At 37.2% G+C, this 15,394-nt stretch overlaps 2 protein-coding genes across 5 annotated transcripts; one reads left to right on the top strand and one right to left on the bottom strand.

Annotated features, from left to right (window-relative positions):
* Window positions 1-3,874: 3,874 nt before the first annotated feature.
* On the bottom strand, window positions 3,875-5,730 carry LOC143449631 (uncharacterized). Of its 2 annotated transcripts, none has more exons than XM_076949899.1 (5): window positions 5,267-5,730; window positions 5,001-5,147; window positions 4,807-4,919; window positions 4,627-4,744; window positions 3,875-4,520 (listed from the first exon to the last, which is right to left on the bottom strand). In XM_076949899.1, the coding sequence occupies exons 1-5, from the start codon at window positions 5,346-5,348 to the stop codon at window positions 4,099-4,101; spliced, it is 882 nt and encodes a 293-aa protein (XP_076806014.1). In that variant the 5' UTR covers window positions 5,349-5,730; the 3' UTR covers window positions 3,875-4,098. The 2 variants fall into 2 exon arrangements, with proteins under 2 accessions (XP_076806014.1, XP_076806015.1); XM_076949900.1 differs by having other exon boundaries at window positions 3,876-4,520; window positions 5,001-5,126; window positions 5,267-5,727.
* Window positions 5,731-7,063: 1,333 nt separating this feature from the next.
* LOC143449630 (complement receptor type 2-like) lies at window positions 7,064-13,996 on the top strand. Of its 3 annotated transcripts, none has more exons than XM_076949898.1 (18): window positions 7,064-7,791; window positions 8,065-8,259; window positions 8,439-8,645; window positions 8,898-9,170; window positions 9,313-9,495; window positions 9,721-9,969; window positions 10,097-10,336; window positions 10,493-10,672; window positions 10,902-11,084; window positions 11,320-11,499; window positions 11,732-11,914; window positions 12,025-12,204; window positions 12,311-12,493; window positions 12,620-12,799; window positions 12,976-13,155; window positions 13,248-13,433; window positions 13,520-13,658; window positions 13,817-13,996. In XM_076949898.1, exons 1-18 carry the CDS (start codon window positions 7,548-7,550, stop codon window positions 13,824-13,826), a joined length of 3,375 nt encoding a protein of 1,124 aa, XP_076806013.1. In that variant the 5' UTR covers window positions 7,064-7,547; the 3' UTR covers window positions 13,827-13,996. The 3 variants fall into 3 exon arrangements, with proteins under 3 accessions (XP_076806013.1, XP_076806011.1, XP_076806012.1); XM_076949896.1 differs by having other exon boundaries at window positions 7,065-7,791; window positions 10,094-10,336; XM_076949897.1 differs by having other exon boundaries at window positions 7,066-7,791; window positions 8,901-9,170; window positions 10,094-10,336.
* Window positions 13,997-15,394: the final 1,398 nt, after the last annotated feature.

The raw sequence follows: 15,394 nt of genomic DNA, 5'->3' as shown, positions 1-15,394 counted from the left end.
GCAAGTCTAACAGATTATTGCGTTTACCATTTAATAAGCAGATCGCACATAACGCTAACGCAATATTTGCGGTGAAGATAGATTACCGAAATGTAGAATCAAGCTGCTAATCTTTGTGTAACTGTTGTGAAATATTTGCCATAACTATGTTGTCTTGGCCAGAAACCAGTACTTTATACATTCTGTATGACGTTAAATGTTCACAAATGATGCTTCTCAACAGAGTATGACATATTTCCAAGTTCTATTTAGGCTACCGTTGGAAGGCCACGCGGAGGGCGAAAATCGAAACCGAATAACGAATGCTTTTGTTGCTCAAAGTGCTTAGTGTGACAGACGGCAAATTTGTAAGAGTAGTAACACATTGAAAGATTTTCTCGCAATCTTAACAGTTATTCTGTCGTACAAATAAAGCCTTACTTCTAAGACCGTTTGTCGCAATTTTTGCAATACCACAGCTAACTACCTATCTGAGTTATTATTTGTTAATATATGACGCTTTTGTTTTTGTCGTTGTTTGCTATTTAGTCGGCTTAAGGCTTAGCTGTTGCTATGTACTGTACAAAAACATAACCTTTTGTTGTAACCTTTTATCAGTGTTTGTCATTCGATTTTATGAGCAAAATTGTGAGAAAATATATAAACAAGATAAACGCCAGAGATGTTACTAAAAACCGTAATTTTATAAGATCAAAAAACGTCTACCGGTATAGCACAAAGTCAAATGTGTAATGCGCATGAATTTGCGCATTATTTGATGAAGACTGATTTTGTCGCGGGTTAGTCGAAACAACTACGTCGCGTTTATTTAAGTTCCATCTACTGTGCATATACTCAAGAACTGTATGTTCACTGGAGAGTTAAAATGCGTTTTGGTTTTGGTTTGTAAACCGATGTTTGTTCAGTTGTGCTAAAGACTGGTGGGATTTGTAACAAATCCAAGTTTTATCTCTCCAGAATCGGGTTTCGAGGTGGTCTATTCACAATAATGACTCGAATAAAAGGTTTTTGAGGATATGTAAGCCGAGATTATTGGTACCGTTCACATATCTCTCCACCTCATTTCGAGTCCCTTTCATAGCTGAAAGTGTCGCCACAAGTGTCAAATCGACAAAAGCCTTCTTTTTGCGCTTGCTGTCTGCTGTGAAGTTTGCATTTAACGACGTTGTTCTTCAAGATGAAATCCAACAAAAGATGACAACGGTCTCGCTGTTTTCCATCTCTCATTATAGATGATAATAGGTATGCAAACAACCTTTGATCGTGACAAAGTAATTGGTTGTAAATTTCCTTTGTAGTCGTTTATATTCGCGTAATAGCACGAAGGAACGACTATCCCATTTTAGACAATTGTAGTGCTTTTTTATTGTGTAATGCCTAATATAATAACAATATCTTATCCATTTGAATACTTCACAGCGCGGGCAACTGGAGCTCTAGCAATGAGGAGTCATCGCCGAGTTAGGTCAAGCAAAGACTTTCATCACTCCGAGAATAAAAATTTTAATAACATACCATGATACAACCGGTGCAAAACATTTGTTAAATGCGCATTGTGTTGTAATTATTCACTGTGTTCGCATTCCCTGTTCTTCTGGAAGTCAATTGTATGTCGAAAGAAAACCAATTGTATACCTTTAAAGCGTTTTTGTCGGCGTGGTGTAGATTGTTAACTTTTGACGCACGTGCGATCACGAGATGAGATATTTACTAAACTGTTAATCATCGTTTATTCGGTCATAAAAAATCGTCTTGGCAATGCAAAATGGGAACTTTTAAACATTAGCTTGGCAGCGCAAGATTTGATCTGATTGATCGTCTTCGTCCACTTCTCCATTTTGTCAGTTGGCTCTTTGTAAGTGACAAATTAGGGAAGAAAAATTGCTCGGAGATTTTATTTAACCAAATCCTATCGCAAATATTGAATATGCTTTTTTCGTCGCTTTTTTAGCTCCATTCATTGATAACACATGAACCCGCCCGTGTTGGATGATGAAGAAACTGGACAAAAAGCGCGAAATATCTTAATTATAAAGATTAAGGAATGTTTGATTGTAACAGAAATGATGTCTCTGTAAATTACAGTTTGCCGTTAAAGCGATACCAAGCCATGACCATGATGACATAGCGACTATAACAACAAGGCATAACAACTATAGTCAAATTTATCGGCACAAAAGCTGTATGTTGATATGGTGTATTAGTTAAACTAAGTATTCCGTTTCACTGCAGCTCTTTCGAGTGAAAGAATTTGTTTGTATTAGAAATAGGGTTACGCGTTTCATATGAAAAAGCTTTCAGTTAACAAAAAACATTCAGGTATCTTACGTAAACCAACGTGATCATTACTACAGTATGGCCATATTTTAAATGAATTTTCGCAAAAATGTCCTTATTTTTAAACATTACTGTTCTTCAACTAAGGCCTTCAAACCTTTTGCATAACAGTCCTAAATCTGCGGTATTTTTATACAAAATTACTGAAGTCACGTGACAAGAATTACATAAGCTAGCATTCTGAGTTCTTATTTTGGGGTTTTCGCAATTTATTATTACAACAACGAGACATTTCGCCAAAAATACTTTTCTTTATTAATAAAGCTACAGATCACTACAGAAATAAGTTAAAGTTATATGCAAGGAAAAATAGTTTCTTGGAATTTTTTTCTAAAACCGAGCATTCGGAATTTGAATTATCACGGACAGAAATATGTTGAGTAAAAGATATTTACTAAATTTAAACTTAATGGGAGACTAAGTAATACCAAATCTGTTTTTCAATGTCACTGCGCGGTGGTTTTGCGCCAAAAACATGCATCCAATACATGACAAGCTATTATCGCCTATCTTATAACAAGTCTATAGAGTGTGTAACATGAATTAGCCTACGATCTATTATGAACAGTAGGTTAGCTTTTACAAGCTCTTCGTTGTTTTTAAACTGTTTTTAGTGATACAGTATATGTAAATTTTCTGATGGAAAAAATGATTTTTGCACTAAATCATACTTTTGCATAACGTGTAAAAACCCTTTTACGATTCCAAATACGAGTCATTAATTTATTGGGTTCCAAATATAATAAGATTTAAATTAAAAACGATTTAATCAAGGAAATGGTCTACTTTGTTAAACCAATTTAATTAAAAAGGATGAAATTGCTAGATAAATTACGACTTACGCTGTTATAGATTTGTCCAAATGTGAAAAAGTGTCTGCATCTGAGGCAGCACGTTCGGCTTCCTTTTACCAAATGCAGCACAAAAGCTTCCTTTTATCCAAATGTGGAAAACTGCTATGAAGTATTTTTCGGTTACATAAAAACGCAACTGAACATGGCTATTTAACGAAAGACCCAACGATAAAGCAATTAAACATTGACATGTTCTATAATCGTGACAAAATTTACAAAGTCAGCCTTCCCATTTTCACACGACTACGAGTTGCTAAAATGCCATGACTGTATTTGGTGAAACGAGGGTTGCCATTTATCGACTGTATCATTTTATTTTTCTATACAAAGTAGGACGATGTTTCGTGCAAACTGCTTTTCGTGGAGTAAGGGTCAAAATGCCACAATGATTTTAACAGTTTTTGTAATCTCACTTGTGATATGTTTTTTAATGATGTGGCTTACGTAATAAAATATATCAACCTTCTCCGACTTGCATTCTGTTGGATCTTTCAGTTATAGTTCAAAACGAAATACTGCACATTTCGTTTGCAGGCTGCCAATTGCTTGGTAATGTTCCGAGCGCTTTTGCTCAAATATTACATCCTCTGCTTTGTTGGCATTTTTAATGTGACTGGTATGTTGTCACTATACACCCAAAGAAATGAAAGTAGGCTATCATGGTGGCATGACTGTGTGGAGCTAAACGCCAGAGACTATTCCTTTTTGAAAGAACGCTTAGAGCTACCGAAGGAAGTTGTCGCTAAAATGCGAATAGGGCTAACATGTTCTTATTAAACGGTTGAATTATCAATAATGGAAAATTATGTACCTGCAAAATAGATGTATTTCACGGTGTCACGTTCAAAAATCACAAAAGAAACGAAATAAACATCGCCATGCCTTGTAAGCTGAATAACGATACAAATTAAACGTCGTTGTTTCTAATTTCTAATACTGCTCGAAATCTTCTGCACTTCTTTGTGTCCGGCTTGTTGTGGCATTTTCTTATAAATTTTTTGGGGAGTTGTCCTGCAATATGAGCGAGAAATGGGAGGCATTTCTTGCGATCCGGCTTCTTTTTACAGGAATAAGGCATATAATCCGATGGAAAAGCGCTCAAACGAATTTGAATCACAGACTTGTACTTCCGGCATTTCTTTTTGTTTGGCTTCTTCACGCAACGACGAACCATGTTCTTTGGCAACTCTTCAGAAAGCAGGCGCCAAAATATGCTGCAACCCTTTTTGCTCGGATTTTTCCTGCATTTGCGCAACAGCTTTTTGGAAACAGTGGTTGTTTCCAATGTAGTAGTGGTCGTAGATACAGTGGTTGTTTGGAATTCACCAACTTAAAAAAAAGGTTCGAAAACGTAAGATATACGACAAGGCATAGCAACTTGGAAAGCAAGCGTTTCCTTATACGCCCAAAAGTTAAGCGAGGGTCGTTAAACAACCTTGCGTGCAATTTAACTCGTCAGAACCGTCGTTGCAGTCTTTATAGTTGTCGCATACATCTGCTTTGTCTACACAGCGCAATGGATCGTCCACGCAAGCAAACTCTGGGCAATCGTCCTAAAAAGAATTAAAACATTATAAAAAACACCCATTAAGAACCACAGTGCCGTACAACTTACATGGCAGTAATCTTCATCGGATCCGTCCAGGCAATCGTTGGTTCCATCACACAGCTGGTACTCATAAACGCAGTGGGACGAAGAAGTACATTTGAATTCGCATTCTCGTTCACCTGGAACAGGTTGTTAAACGTACTGCTGTAAACGTAGGCTAAACATCCAGGTAGAAGCCCATAGCATCTGGGCACGCTTACCGCAGTTCCTATCACTTTCATCAGATCCGTCCAAGCAATCGATCTGATTGTCGCAAAGATATTTCGAACTGATCGTGTTATACTGGTCGTCGCAAGTCCATTTCGTCTCGGATTTGCCTTTAATATCTGTTTTCAATGCATTTTCGTCTGAGTAAAAAAGTATTGGAGTAGAAGACGTTTACATAGGCCTATACGGTACAACAGCTAAGCACATGAAATATTTTTCTGCTTTCTTTCAGCAAGTAAATTAGTAAATTACTTCTTACCATTGTCATAAGCATTAATCGTGGAGTACAGAATAGCAGAAACAAAAACAAAAAAGGTGGTCGCACAACGAAGAAGTAACATAGTTGCTCCGTAGACTACACACTGCGCACCACACAAAATGTCGTGCAGCTGATGGGATCTGTTGGCTACTTATTGGCTTCGCATCAGTCACATTCCAGACAATTTGCAGGAAAATGAAACACAAAGCCGCTTACGCGTGCTGAATAGTAATTAATAATAATTATTGTTAAAGCGCTTTTGGCCGTCATAGCTTTGAGCCAACGGGCTTCCAACATTCTTACGGTCAATACGGTCTACCAAGTCATTTCTTGCACAGGCGTGCAGTGAGAATCATATCCCAACTCGTACATCAATATATCCTAGTTCAAAACGAACTACTGCACATTTCGTTTGCAGGCTGCCAATTGCTTAGTACTGTTCCGAGCGCTTTTGCTCATATATTACATCTTCTGCTTTGTTGGCATTTTCAATGTGACGATATCGCTATGTTGTCACTATACACCCAAAGAAATGAAAGTAGGCTAACTGAGAGATCCAACAGAATGCAACTCGGAGAAGGTTGATATATTTTATTACGTAAGCCACATCATTAAAAAAACATATCACAAGTTATATTACAAAAACTGTTAAAATCATTGTGGCATTTTGACCCTTACTCCACGAAAAGCAGTTTGCACGAAAGCGAAGACATCGGCCTACTTTGTATAGAAAAATAAAATGATACAGTCGATAAATGGCAACCCTCGTTTCACCAAATATAGTCATGGCATTTTAGCAACTCGTAGTCGTGTGAAATTGGGAAGGCTGACTTTGTAAATTTTGTCACGATTATAGAACATGTCAATGTTTAATTGCTTTATCGTTGGGTCTTTCGTTAAATAGCCATGTTCAGTTGCGTTTTTATGTAACCGAAAAATACTTTATAGCAGTTTTCCACATTTGGATAAAAGGAAGCTTTTGTGCTGCATTTGGTAAAGGGAAGCCGAACGTGCTGCCTCAGATGCAGAAACTTTTTCACATTTGGACAAATCTATAACAGCGTAAGTCGTAATTTATCTAGCAATTTCATCCTTTTTAATTAAGTTGGTTTATCAAAGTGTAGACATTTTCCTTGAATAAATCGTTTTTAATTTAAATTTTATTGTATATGGAACCCAATAAATTGATGACTAGTATTTGGAATCGTAAAAGGGTTTTTACACGTTATGCAAAAGTATGATTTAGTGCAAAAGTCATTTTTTTCATCAGAAAATATACATATACTGCTGTATCGCTAAAAACAGTTTAAAATCAATGTAGAGCTTGTAAAAGCTAACCCACTATTCATAATAGATCTTAGGCTAATTCATGTTACACACTCTATAGACTTGTTATAAGATAGGCGATAATAGCTTGTCATGTATTGGATGCATGTTTTTGGCGCAAAACCACCGCGCAGTGACATTGAAAAACAGATTTGGTATTACTTAGTCTCCCATTAAGTTTAAATTTAGTAAATATCTTTTACTCAACATATTTCTGTCCGTGATAATTCAAATTCCGAATGCTCGGTTTTAGAAAAAAATTCCAAGAAACTATTTTTCCTTGCATATAACTTTAACTTATTTCTGTAGTGATCTGTAGCTTTATTAATAAAGAAAAGTATTTTTGGCGAAATGTCTCGTTGTTATAATAAATTGCGAAAACCCCAAAATTAAAATTCAGATTGCTAGCTTATGTAATTCTTGTCACATGACTTCAGTAATTTTGTATAAAAATGCCGCAAATTTAGGACTGTTATGCAAATGGTTTGAAGACTTTGGTTGAAGAAGAGTGACGTTTAAAAATAAGGACATTTTTGCGAAAATTTATTTAAAATATGGAGGAAACAGCAAAGCATAATGTTGACAGCCCTTTTTTTAGCTTTACCGTTATTTTGGTAATAATAAGTAGTAAATATTGCCCAACCAATAATTGTTTGATTGCATAACATACTTTATAGAATGTATACATAAGTTATGGAGTACTAAACTCGATGAAACTTAGTGCAACATTTTTGAAACCATTAATCTTGAATTACTGTAACCAAGAAAATAAAAATGTAGAAATTATTTTAAATTGTTTACAACAATTTTCTTTGAAATGCCAATGGCATAATAACTTCCCTTTTTTATTTTATTTTATTTCTTTGGTGTTTTAAATGCAGTTTAAAACTAGTTTGTTTTCATAAACAAGTCACTACACGCTTGATCGAGTTAAAAAGCGATTAGTACAGCAGGCATGCACTGGAAAAGAGCATTTGCAGCATTGAGTTGTTTTCTGGTAGGCCAGATGATAACCTTTGTCAACTGTTGTACTCAACCGCGTACTTATGAGGAAACGTCTTACAGTCCAAAAGCAAACAGTTATCGGCCGGGACAGTCAATTCGTTATTCTTGTTCTCCAGGGCACTTCATGTTTGGCAGTCAACGGTCATTCTGCCTTTCTACAAATAGCTGGTCAAGCCCTTCGCCAATATGCTTACGTAAGTTTTTATTTAGCTTCACTTTTATGAAGCTTGGTCAGATCAGCGGCTACAATAGTAAATCCACGGTTTAGTAAATTCACTTTTCCGAAAATTCTACCCAAGCACCACGTTTGAAAAATTCTATTGAAACTTTGTGGCCTGCACCAATAAAGTCGCAAGCATATAAATTGAAAAACTTGTTGTATATAACCACATGGTTTTTGGGACGATATTAATACAAAATAATGCAAAGACAGTTGTATTATGTCCTGAAATTTGTTCCTCTCGTAGCACATTCACAGCGCAGGGGATGCGATGAACCCAAAGATCCTGAAAACGGTTATTTTTCATACTACTCAACAACCAACGGGTTAGTTGCTGTGGGAGATTACATCACATATGGTTGTAATCCCAACTACCTTTTACATGGAGCGGCCAGAGTTTATTGCTACAGCGCAGGATGGTCACACCAACCAAGTTGTGCAAGTAAAGTAAAAGTAGCTGTATAATTTTTTGTGGGCTAAAACTTTATTTGCGTTTAATTCCCCATTTGCTAGTTAAGATTTATATGTCGTTTGTAAATACAGTACCGCTATTTTTTGAAAGTAATAGAATTAAAAAAATCATTCAAACATATTATTCTTTCTGTGAAAATATGACTAAAGAAAAATCATTATCATTCCCGGCAATGGGGGTGTGCATCCGACCCAAAGAACCTCTTCATGGGTCCTTATGGTCGTCACCGAGCGGACAAACAAGATTTCATGAAGGAGATCACATCGTATATGCTTGCCTTAAAGGTTATCGCTTATCAGCGGAAAGTAGGGTACTCTGCACTAACAATGGTTGGTCTCACACACCTCAATGTGCAGGTAAGGTCATTTTATTTACGTGCCAACCGCTTTTGCAGGGTTGTTTTTTAACGTATGATAATATATGTGTTGGATTTTGTAGCAGGAACAATGTTTTATACACTTAACTTAAAATTACCACAAGTTACAATTGCTGTACATGTGTAAAATTATCTCGCGAGACTATTTATAGTTACGAAGTGTTATTTTGTGAGTAGACCTATATGGTTTTATGAGGTAAACACATTTCAATAATTTTGTACAAATTTTAAGCAGCAGTTTCAGTATCGACTGAAACTACAAGAGTACAGCCCACCCAAAGACCTCAGATCATCACAAAACAGAAAACTACCAAAAAACCACCATCCTGTCCTCACAGGAATCCTCCTGAAAATGGAAGATACATCAATACCCCAAAAAATAGATACTGGGGACTACGTAGTAAGGCAGAATTTACTTGCAACGATGGATTTCGCTTGGTTGGAAGAGCCAAATCCCGCTGTGGGCGCGATGGATCCTGGAAGCAAGAAGTTCCTCATTGTCGACGTGAGCTATTTCTTTCGCTTTTCAACCGGGCCCTTTGGTTTTCCTTTTTATCTACAAAACGACTCTACTATATATGCACATAAATTACATAACGTATTTTTCTATGGGGCAAAGTCAAAATAAATTCGACTTGTTCTTTCAGGTTATTGCAAGAGACCAAGTAATCCCGATAACGGCTATGTGGATTCGACACCCGCATCAAAATCTTACTTTTATAACAACGAAGAGGTTACTTACCATTGTAATGACGGATACCGTTTGGTTGGGAATGCTCGAGTTACCTGCACAGATAATGGTGAATTTTCTGTGGCACCAAAATGCAGACGTAAGGACTTCTACATCTCTTTGTCATTGGTATAATGTCAAACGATTTAAATGTTATACGCAACATTGGTAAAGCTAATATTTACGATTTGCAATCGCACGTGCTTGTGCACTAAAGTAATATGTAAATAGAATAAACCAATAATAATTAAAAGACAATGCATTTTAGGCCATTAGCCTACATACCAGACTTTATACAGCTATAGTGAAGATATCTCCTTTGCAGGTATATTGAGGACACCCATCCGGCCTTATCCTTTTCAAGAATCTGCATTACATGCGTCTCGTATTACCCCATGTAAACGCCTTCCACCTCCATCTCATGGATTCTACCTCGAAGACTCTGATAAAAAGATTTGGTATCCGGGAGATGTCGCTGAGTTTGGTTGTGAACCAGGTTATATTTTAGCCAATAGCGCAACCTTTCAATGTAATAACGTCGGTGGATGGAATTATGGAACTCCAAAGTGTCAACGTGAGTTGTGTGTGTAACGATAATTTGAGAAAAATACGTGTAACAAAACCATAAAATCGTTAGGCCATATCGTATATGGAAAATTGATTATGTAGTTCAAAGCACCATCGCAATACTTTCTCAGTAGCACAAAGAACTACCACCAGACCTTATCGCCCACGGAGAGATCCAACTTCACAACCTCAGTATTCGTGTCCTCGTCGTGACCCTCCACGATTTGGATTCTATTCACAAGGCTCATACAAAGGAACACCGCGTGCAGGAGATAATGTGACATTCGGATGCGAGCCGAATTACATTCTAGTCGGTAAGGCAACCTCCCGTTGTGAAGGCAGAGGATGGAATTATGAAGTTCCGAAATGCGAACGTAAGTGTGTTTTGTAAAAACTTGCTTTTGCTTACTACTATAGGTGTCTGTCTTTAAAACTACTGATTTCTTTAGTTGTTATGTTGGAGGCTCTGTTGTTATGGCTACGTCATTGGTTTTTAGCGGTTTGCAAAACAAATCAATATTTTCTATAAGGTGGCTGTGGGCATCCACCTCATATCAGTTACGGCGCTTTCCACGCTTCATCTACATCCAATGGTAAGTTCGCCAGTGGTGACGTCTTAATTTATCGATGCAACGAGGGATACGCATTACAAGGAAATTCCCAGGTGTACTGTAGAGATGGAAGTTGGACTGTTGCTCCCACATGTAGACGTAAGTTAAACGAATTTGATATCAATTGTTAGGACTGTTTTATCCATCAATAAAACCAAGTTGCGATGCAGTAAAATAAACAATGAGACTTCTTTTGTACAAGGCGAAAAATAGTGTTTTCTTGAATTATTATATAAAACCAACTTAATTCTACAGGGATAAATAAAAGTATAATCGTAAAACATTATTCTGTAGAGCTTATAAGTTTGAAAACATTTTTAACTTTAAGGTTACTGTCCTCACCGTCCACTTTCTGAAAACGTCATCTACACCCAACAAAGCGATAAAGCAGTTTGGTTTCCAGGCGAAGTTGCAAGATATGGTTGCAGGTCAGGCTACTTCCTGTTTGGAGATGACAATGCAAGTTGTCGTGACAACGGTCTGTGGTCAAACTACCTTCCTACTTGTGAACGTAAGTTTATACGTTAGCGGTGGTCTGGTGAGCTCAGAGTATTTTGGGTAATTTTCTCAAAATTTATATTTTTGCAGCGACATGAGCAGTTAGTCTGAAAGTAAGCAGTTAGTTTCTGATAGGTGCGGTCTCTAAAGATTTATTAGCGGTGACCGAAGCCAATCCATAAAAAAATAATGGTGGTGCTACTGCGACAGGATCTTGGGGTATACAGCGTCATTTATATATTTTACAGATGGGTGTAGGCGACCGGCCAGACCGCCGCACGGAATAATTGAGTCACAACCACACGCGAAAGACATTTTCAAAGTTGGAGAATACGTCACTTATATTTGCGATGATTGGTTTCATATTGATGGAGATGCCAAAGTATATTGTCGTTACGATGGCTGGTCTCATGAACCCATTTGTCGACGTAAGTTGCGTTCATTACCAGTTTCACCCGAGTTTTATGAATATATACTTTGCTATGACATGTTTTGACAATTTTTACACAAAAGCAAAAAGTTACAAACTTCATACAACGAGTTTTCCTAAACTATGAAGTAAACATGCATGTAAAAGATGTTATGTCTGGCATATGGGACGGTCGTAAAAATTCTGGTGTAGCTTCGAGATACTCTATTGTTATGCGTATTAATGTGCAGATGCCTGCCAACACAGAGATCCGCCTTCAAATGGAAGATACATTGGAAATAAAGGAAAAAAGATGTGGTTTCCAGGAGACGTTGCAAGGTTCGAATGTGATCACAATTATGTTCTATTCGGGTCGGAAACTTCCACTTGTGGAAATAATTATATCTGGAATAGAGATTTACCAAGATGCCAACGTAAGTTATATTCTTGCTTTTTTGAATTTATTTGAATTGCATTTGTCATATATCTGTAACAAAATTAGACTCTTATCAATACTAAATGATCGTGAGCATTGTTTAAAAAGGAGGTTGTCTTCGACCCAAAGACCCGCCTCGTGGGAGGGTTTTTACTGACCCAAACGGCAAGGAAAAATTTGGTGTTCAGGAGTGGGTAAAATTTAAATGTGATCATGGATATCAACTCCATGGAAAAAGCAAAGCTATATGCGGTAACAATGGGTGGACTCACTTGCCAACGTGTCTTCGTGAGTACTTCAGGCTTCAGGAGCACACTTACAGTTTTTCATTACATATAAAGCCAGTTAAGTTCCGAGTTTAAATAACCCGATTTAGATATCTTTTATGAATTAGTCGCTTGTCCTTATCGAGCTCCCCCTGAGAACGGACAGTACGTCGTTGGCTATGAAAAGGAAAGTTGGAAACCGAGAGATACTGCAAGATTTTCATGCCTGCCTAACTATCACTTAGTTGGGTCCGATTCATCAACGTGCCAAACGGATTTCAGATGGAGCAGCAACGTACCTAGATGTGAAAGTAAGTCACTGCTGTTGTTTGGAAACGTCAAACGCAGGCTACAAACTAACAATTCTTCTTTTTACATCCAACAATTTTAGTTAAACCGCATAAAAGAGATAAAATCTATATATCTGTGCACAACAGGAGGCTGCGATCCACCAAACGAAATTCCTCATGGAGCAATTCACAACCAGCAACCTACCAGTCACAGATACCGTATAAACGACGCTGTAGAATATCAATGCCAACGTGGGTACAAGATGCGCGGGCTGGGTAGAATAACTTGTTATTATCACGGCTGGTCAGATCAACCCCGATGTGATCGTAAGTATAAAAAAAATTCTTCAACTGCTTATAGGATAATGAATAGACTTATAAAAAAGTTTTTCCACAAAAAAGCTGGATCCAAAGTTTTTAACACCAGCCTACACTGAAAGTATGTTGCTATGTCAAACATGATCACACCGGAATGGTCTGTTTAACCGTGACGTCTATTTCAGCATTTTGCGCTGATCGAGAGCCCCCAGCTAACGGAGGATATAAAAATGGACAAAAATCGGATTGGTTTATGGGTGACAAAGCAGAATTTATGTGTTATGATGGGTACAAATTGGCCGGCAGTCATTTATCTGTCTGCAAAAGCAATGGACAATGGAATAATCCTATACCACAATGCCGAGGTTAATGCTATTACTTTTGTAAAAAAGCCCTTTAAATCGGATGCTTTTAATAGAATTTTTTCAGCTAACCAGTATTTTTCCAACTGTTTTAGCAATGGAATCATGTGCTTTCCGTCCTCCACCACTTAACGGCCATTACGTGGAAGAAAATCCCAATGTTTATTACAGCGGCCAATTTGCCACTTTTGGCTGTGACAGCAACTACGTTTTGGAAGGTTCTGCGAAGTCACGTTGTAAGAACGATGGAAAATGGTCTCATTCTGTTCCAACATGCCGATGTAAGTAAACCCATCTATCTTATACAACGGTGGTCGTTTTCTTTTTGTTCAATACACGCTTATTTTCAATATTACTCCGATTTTAGATGTGACGCCGGTGGCTAGCTCTTGCAAAAACAATTGTGGACAGATAAACGTATTGGGAGGTTGTGCGTGCGACAACTGGTGCACTCACCAAAACGATTGCTGTAGTGATTACAAAGACACTTGTTCAAGACTGCACGTGTAAGAGAAAGCTGTTGAGTTTTACGCACAAAAATTTAAATTTGGTGAAAATCAATTTGTAAAATTAGGAAATATTTTGTTAAATGAAAAATGAATATTATATCAACATCTTCGACGGTTTTTATGAATAAACAAACATCGAATTTTTTTCTTAATAGCTTGGGATAAATGGATAAACTCATCAATAATTGATCTACAGAAGAGCAAAAAGAAAGCAAAGGAATCCAAAACCATTGTATACATTCAACCGCAATGCACATTTGAGAACGCAAAAACCATTGTTTAATTGTTTTTACTCATTTCACCGTCGTCAATACAAACATACGATATGTTGCAAACATTGTGTTTCTTGTTTTATGTCGTGTTTTCGCGATCCAGCGTTGAACTCATATATTTAATTTAAAGTGTAGAGCAAAGAAAACTTCAGATAGGAATATTGAAATCCACGTGGCAGAACAACGTAGTAAAACATTCCATTTCTTGTTACAGATAGTGGCGGTAAATTACGAGCCGGTTGAAGCAATTTCATGAAATTACACCATAATCAAATTAGGCTACTTGCATTTAAACTTAAAGCAATCAGTAATAACACTGGGGAACAATTTTGAAAAAAAATTTGTTGACTTTGATTTTGCACTTGATTTAGGCTGATTCCGGTGTGCTGAATTCAAAAATGCCGCCAGTTTTCTTCTATCACGTCAAGTTTTTGCTCTACAGCATTCATCCAAAATATGCAACTTTTCAGGACATTAGCCGTATTGCTTTTCCATACGTAATAGGAATGCACAGGCTAATCATATAGTAAGTTATATACAAGAAGGGTCAACTGAATTATTAAGCAAAAAAGGCACAGGCATCGATTTAAGTCGATGCTTTTTCCCCCATTTTTGGTTGGAGGATGCAATCATTCAAGAAAACTAGATAAGAATGGTAAAATTGAAGTTAGTTGGTTTCCACTTTCAACCATGTATGTATTCGTACTTTCCAGGAAAACAGACAAGCAATAAAATAATATCTGTTCCTATCCCTGCAAAGTGATGAGTGGTGGTTCCAGGTTCATTAAATTTCACACTATTGTGCAATTTTGCATCAGTAACTGTCAAATGCCTTGAAAAGATGACGACTCTGTTATACCACACGTTTAAAAAGCTTGTCAACACAAAATACTTGTGCGCTCAAAACACGTGTTGCCTCGCTTTGAAGTTATAGTTTCATAAAAGCGTGGAATGTTTACTTGGAAAAGGAGCGTAGGTATCGTACTTTCGTTCGAGAGAAATTGCGTTTTTTACCGTACTTTCGAAGTGACAGTAGCTTTTGTGTTACTGGAGGAGTTGGGAATTCCGATCTACAACTCAACTGAATGGCGAATGTTCATTGACAGCTCAAAGTGGAGCTTAAAGTGCGTCCTTCTCCAAAATGGCAATTTATACGGTGCAGTACCAATTGCACATTCAGTTAGTCTTCGTGAAGAATACGGAAACATAAAAAGAGTAATTGAATTGTTGCAATATCACAAGCACAATTGTATCATATTTGTTGACCTTAAAATGGTATGTTTTCTTCTTTGTCAGCAACATGGATACACAAAGTACCCTTGCTATTTTTGTGTATGTGGGACAGCAGAGCTCGAGATCAGCACTGGGTGGAGAAGAACTGGCCTCCAAGATCTGACCTTAAACCTGGTGATCCCAATATTCTACATGAGCCACTTGTTGACAGAGAGAAAATTATTTTCC

The sequence above is a fragment of the Clavelina lepadiformis genome, chromosome 3, assembly GCF_947623445.1.
Source record: "Clavelina lepadiformis chromosome 3, kaClaLepa1.1, whole genome shotgun sequence".
NCBI lineage: Eukaryota > Metazoa > Chordata > Ascidiacea > Aplousobranchia > Clavelinidae > Clavelina > Clavelina lepadiformis.
The sequence above is the reverse complement of the archived record's forward strand: the minus strand, read 5'-3'. Positions and strand labels throughout refer to the sequence as shown.

Bases quoted from the DNA above. Each gene is read 5' to 3' on its own strand.
- LOC143449630 (XM_076949896.1), top strand. From the start codon at position 7,548: ATGCACTGGAAAAGAGCATTTGCAGCATTGAGTTGTTTTCTGGTAGGC. The intron at 12,494-12,619 runs GTAAGTCACTGC...TGTGCACAACAG, and splicing joins CAACGTACCTAGATGTGAAA to GAGGCTGCGATCCACCAAAC. The intron at 13,434-13,519 runs GTAAGTAAACCC...CTCCGATTTTAG, and splicing joins TTCTGTTCCAACATGCCGAT to ATGTGACGCCGGTGGCTAGC.
- LOC143449631 (XM_076949899.1), bottom strand. From the start codon at position 5,348: ATGTTACTTCTTCGTTGTGCGACCACCTTTTTTGTTTTTGTTTCTGCT. The intron at 4,920-5,000 runs GTAAGCGTGCCC...AACCTGTTCCAG, and splicing joins TGAAAGTGATAGGAACTGCG to GTGAACGAGAATGCGAATTC. The intron at 4,521-4,626 runs GTTGTTTAACGA...CTTTTTTTTAAG, and splicing joins CGAGTTAAATTGCACGCAAG to TTGGTGAATTCCAAACAACC.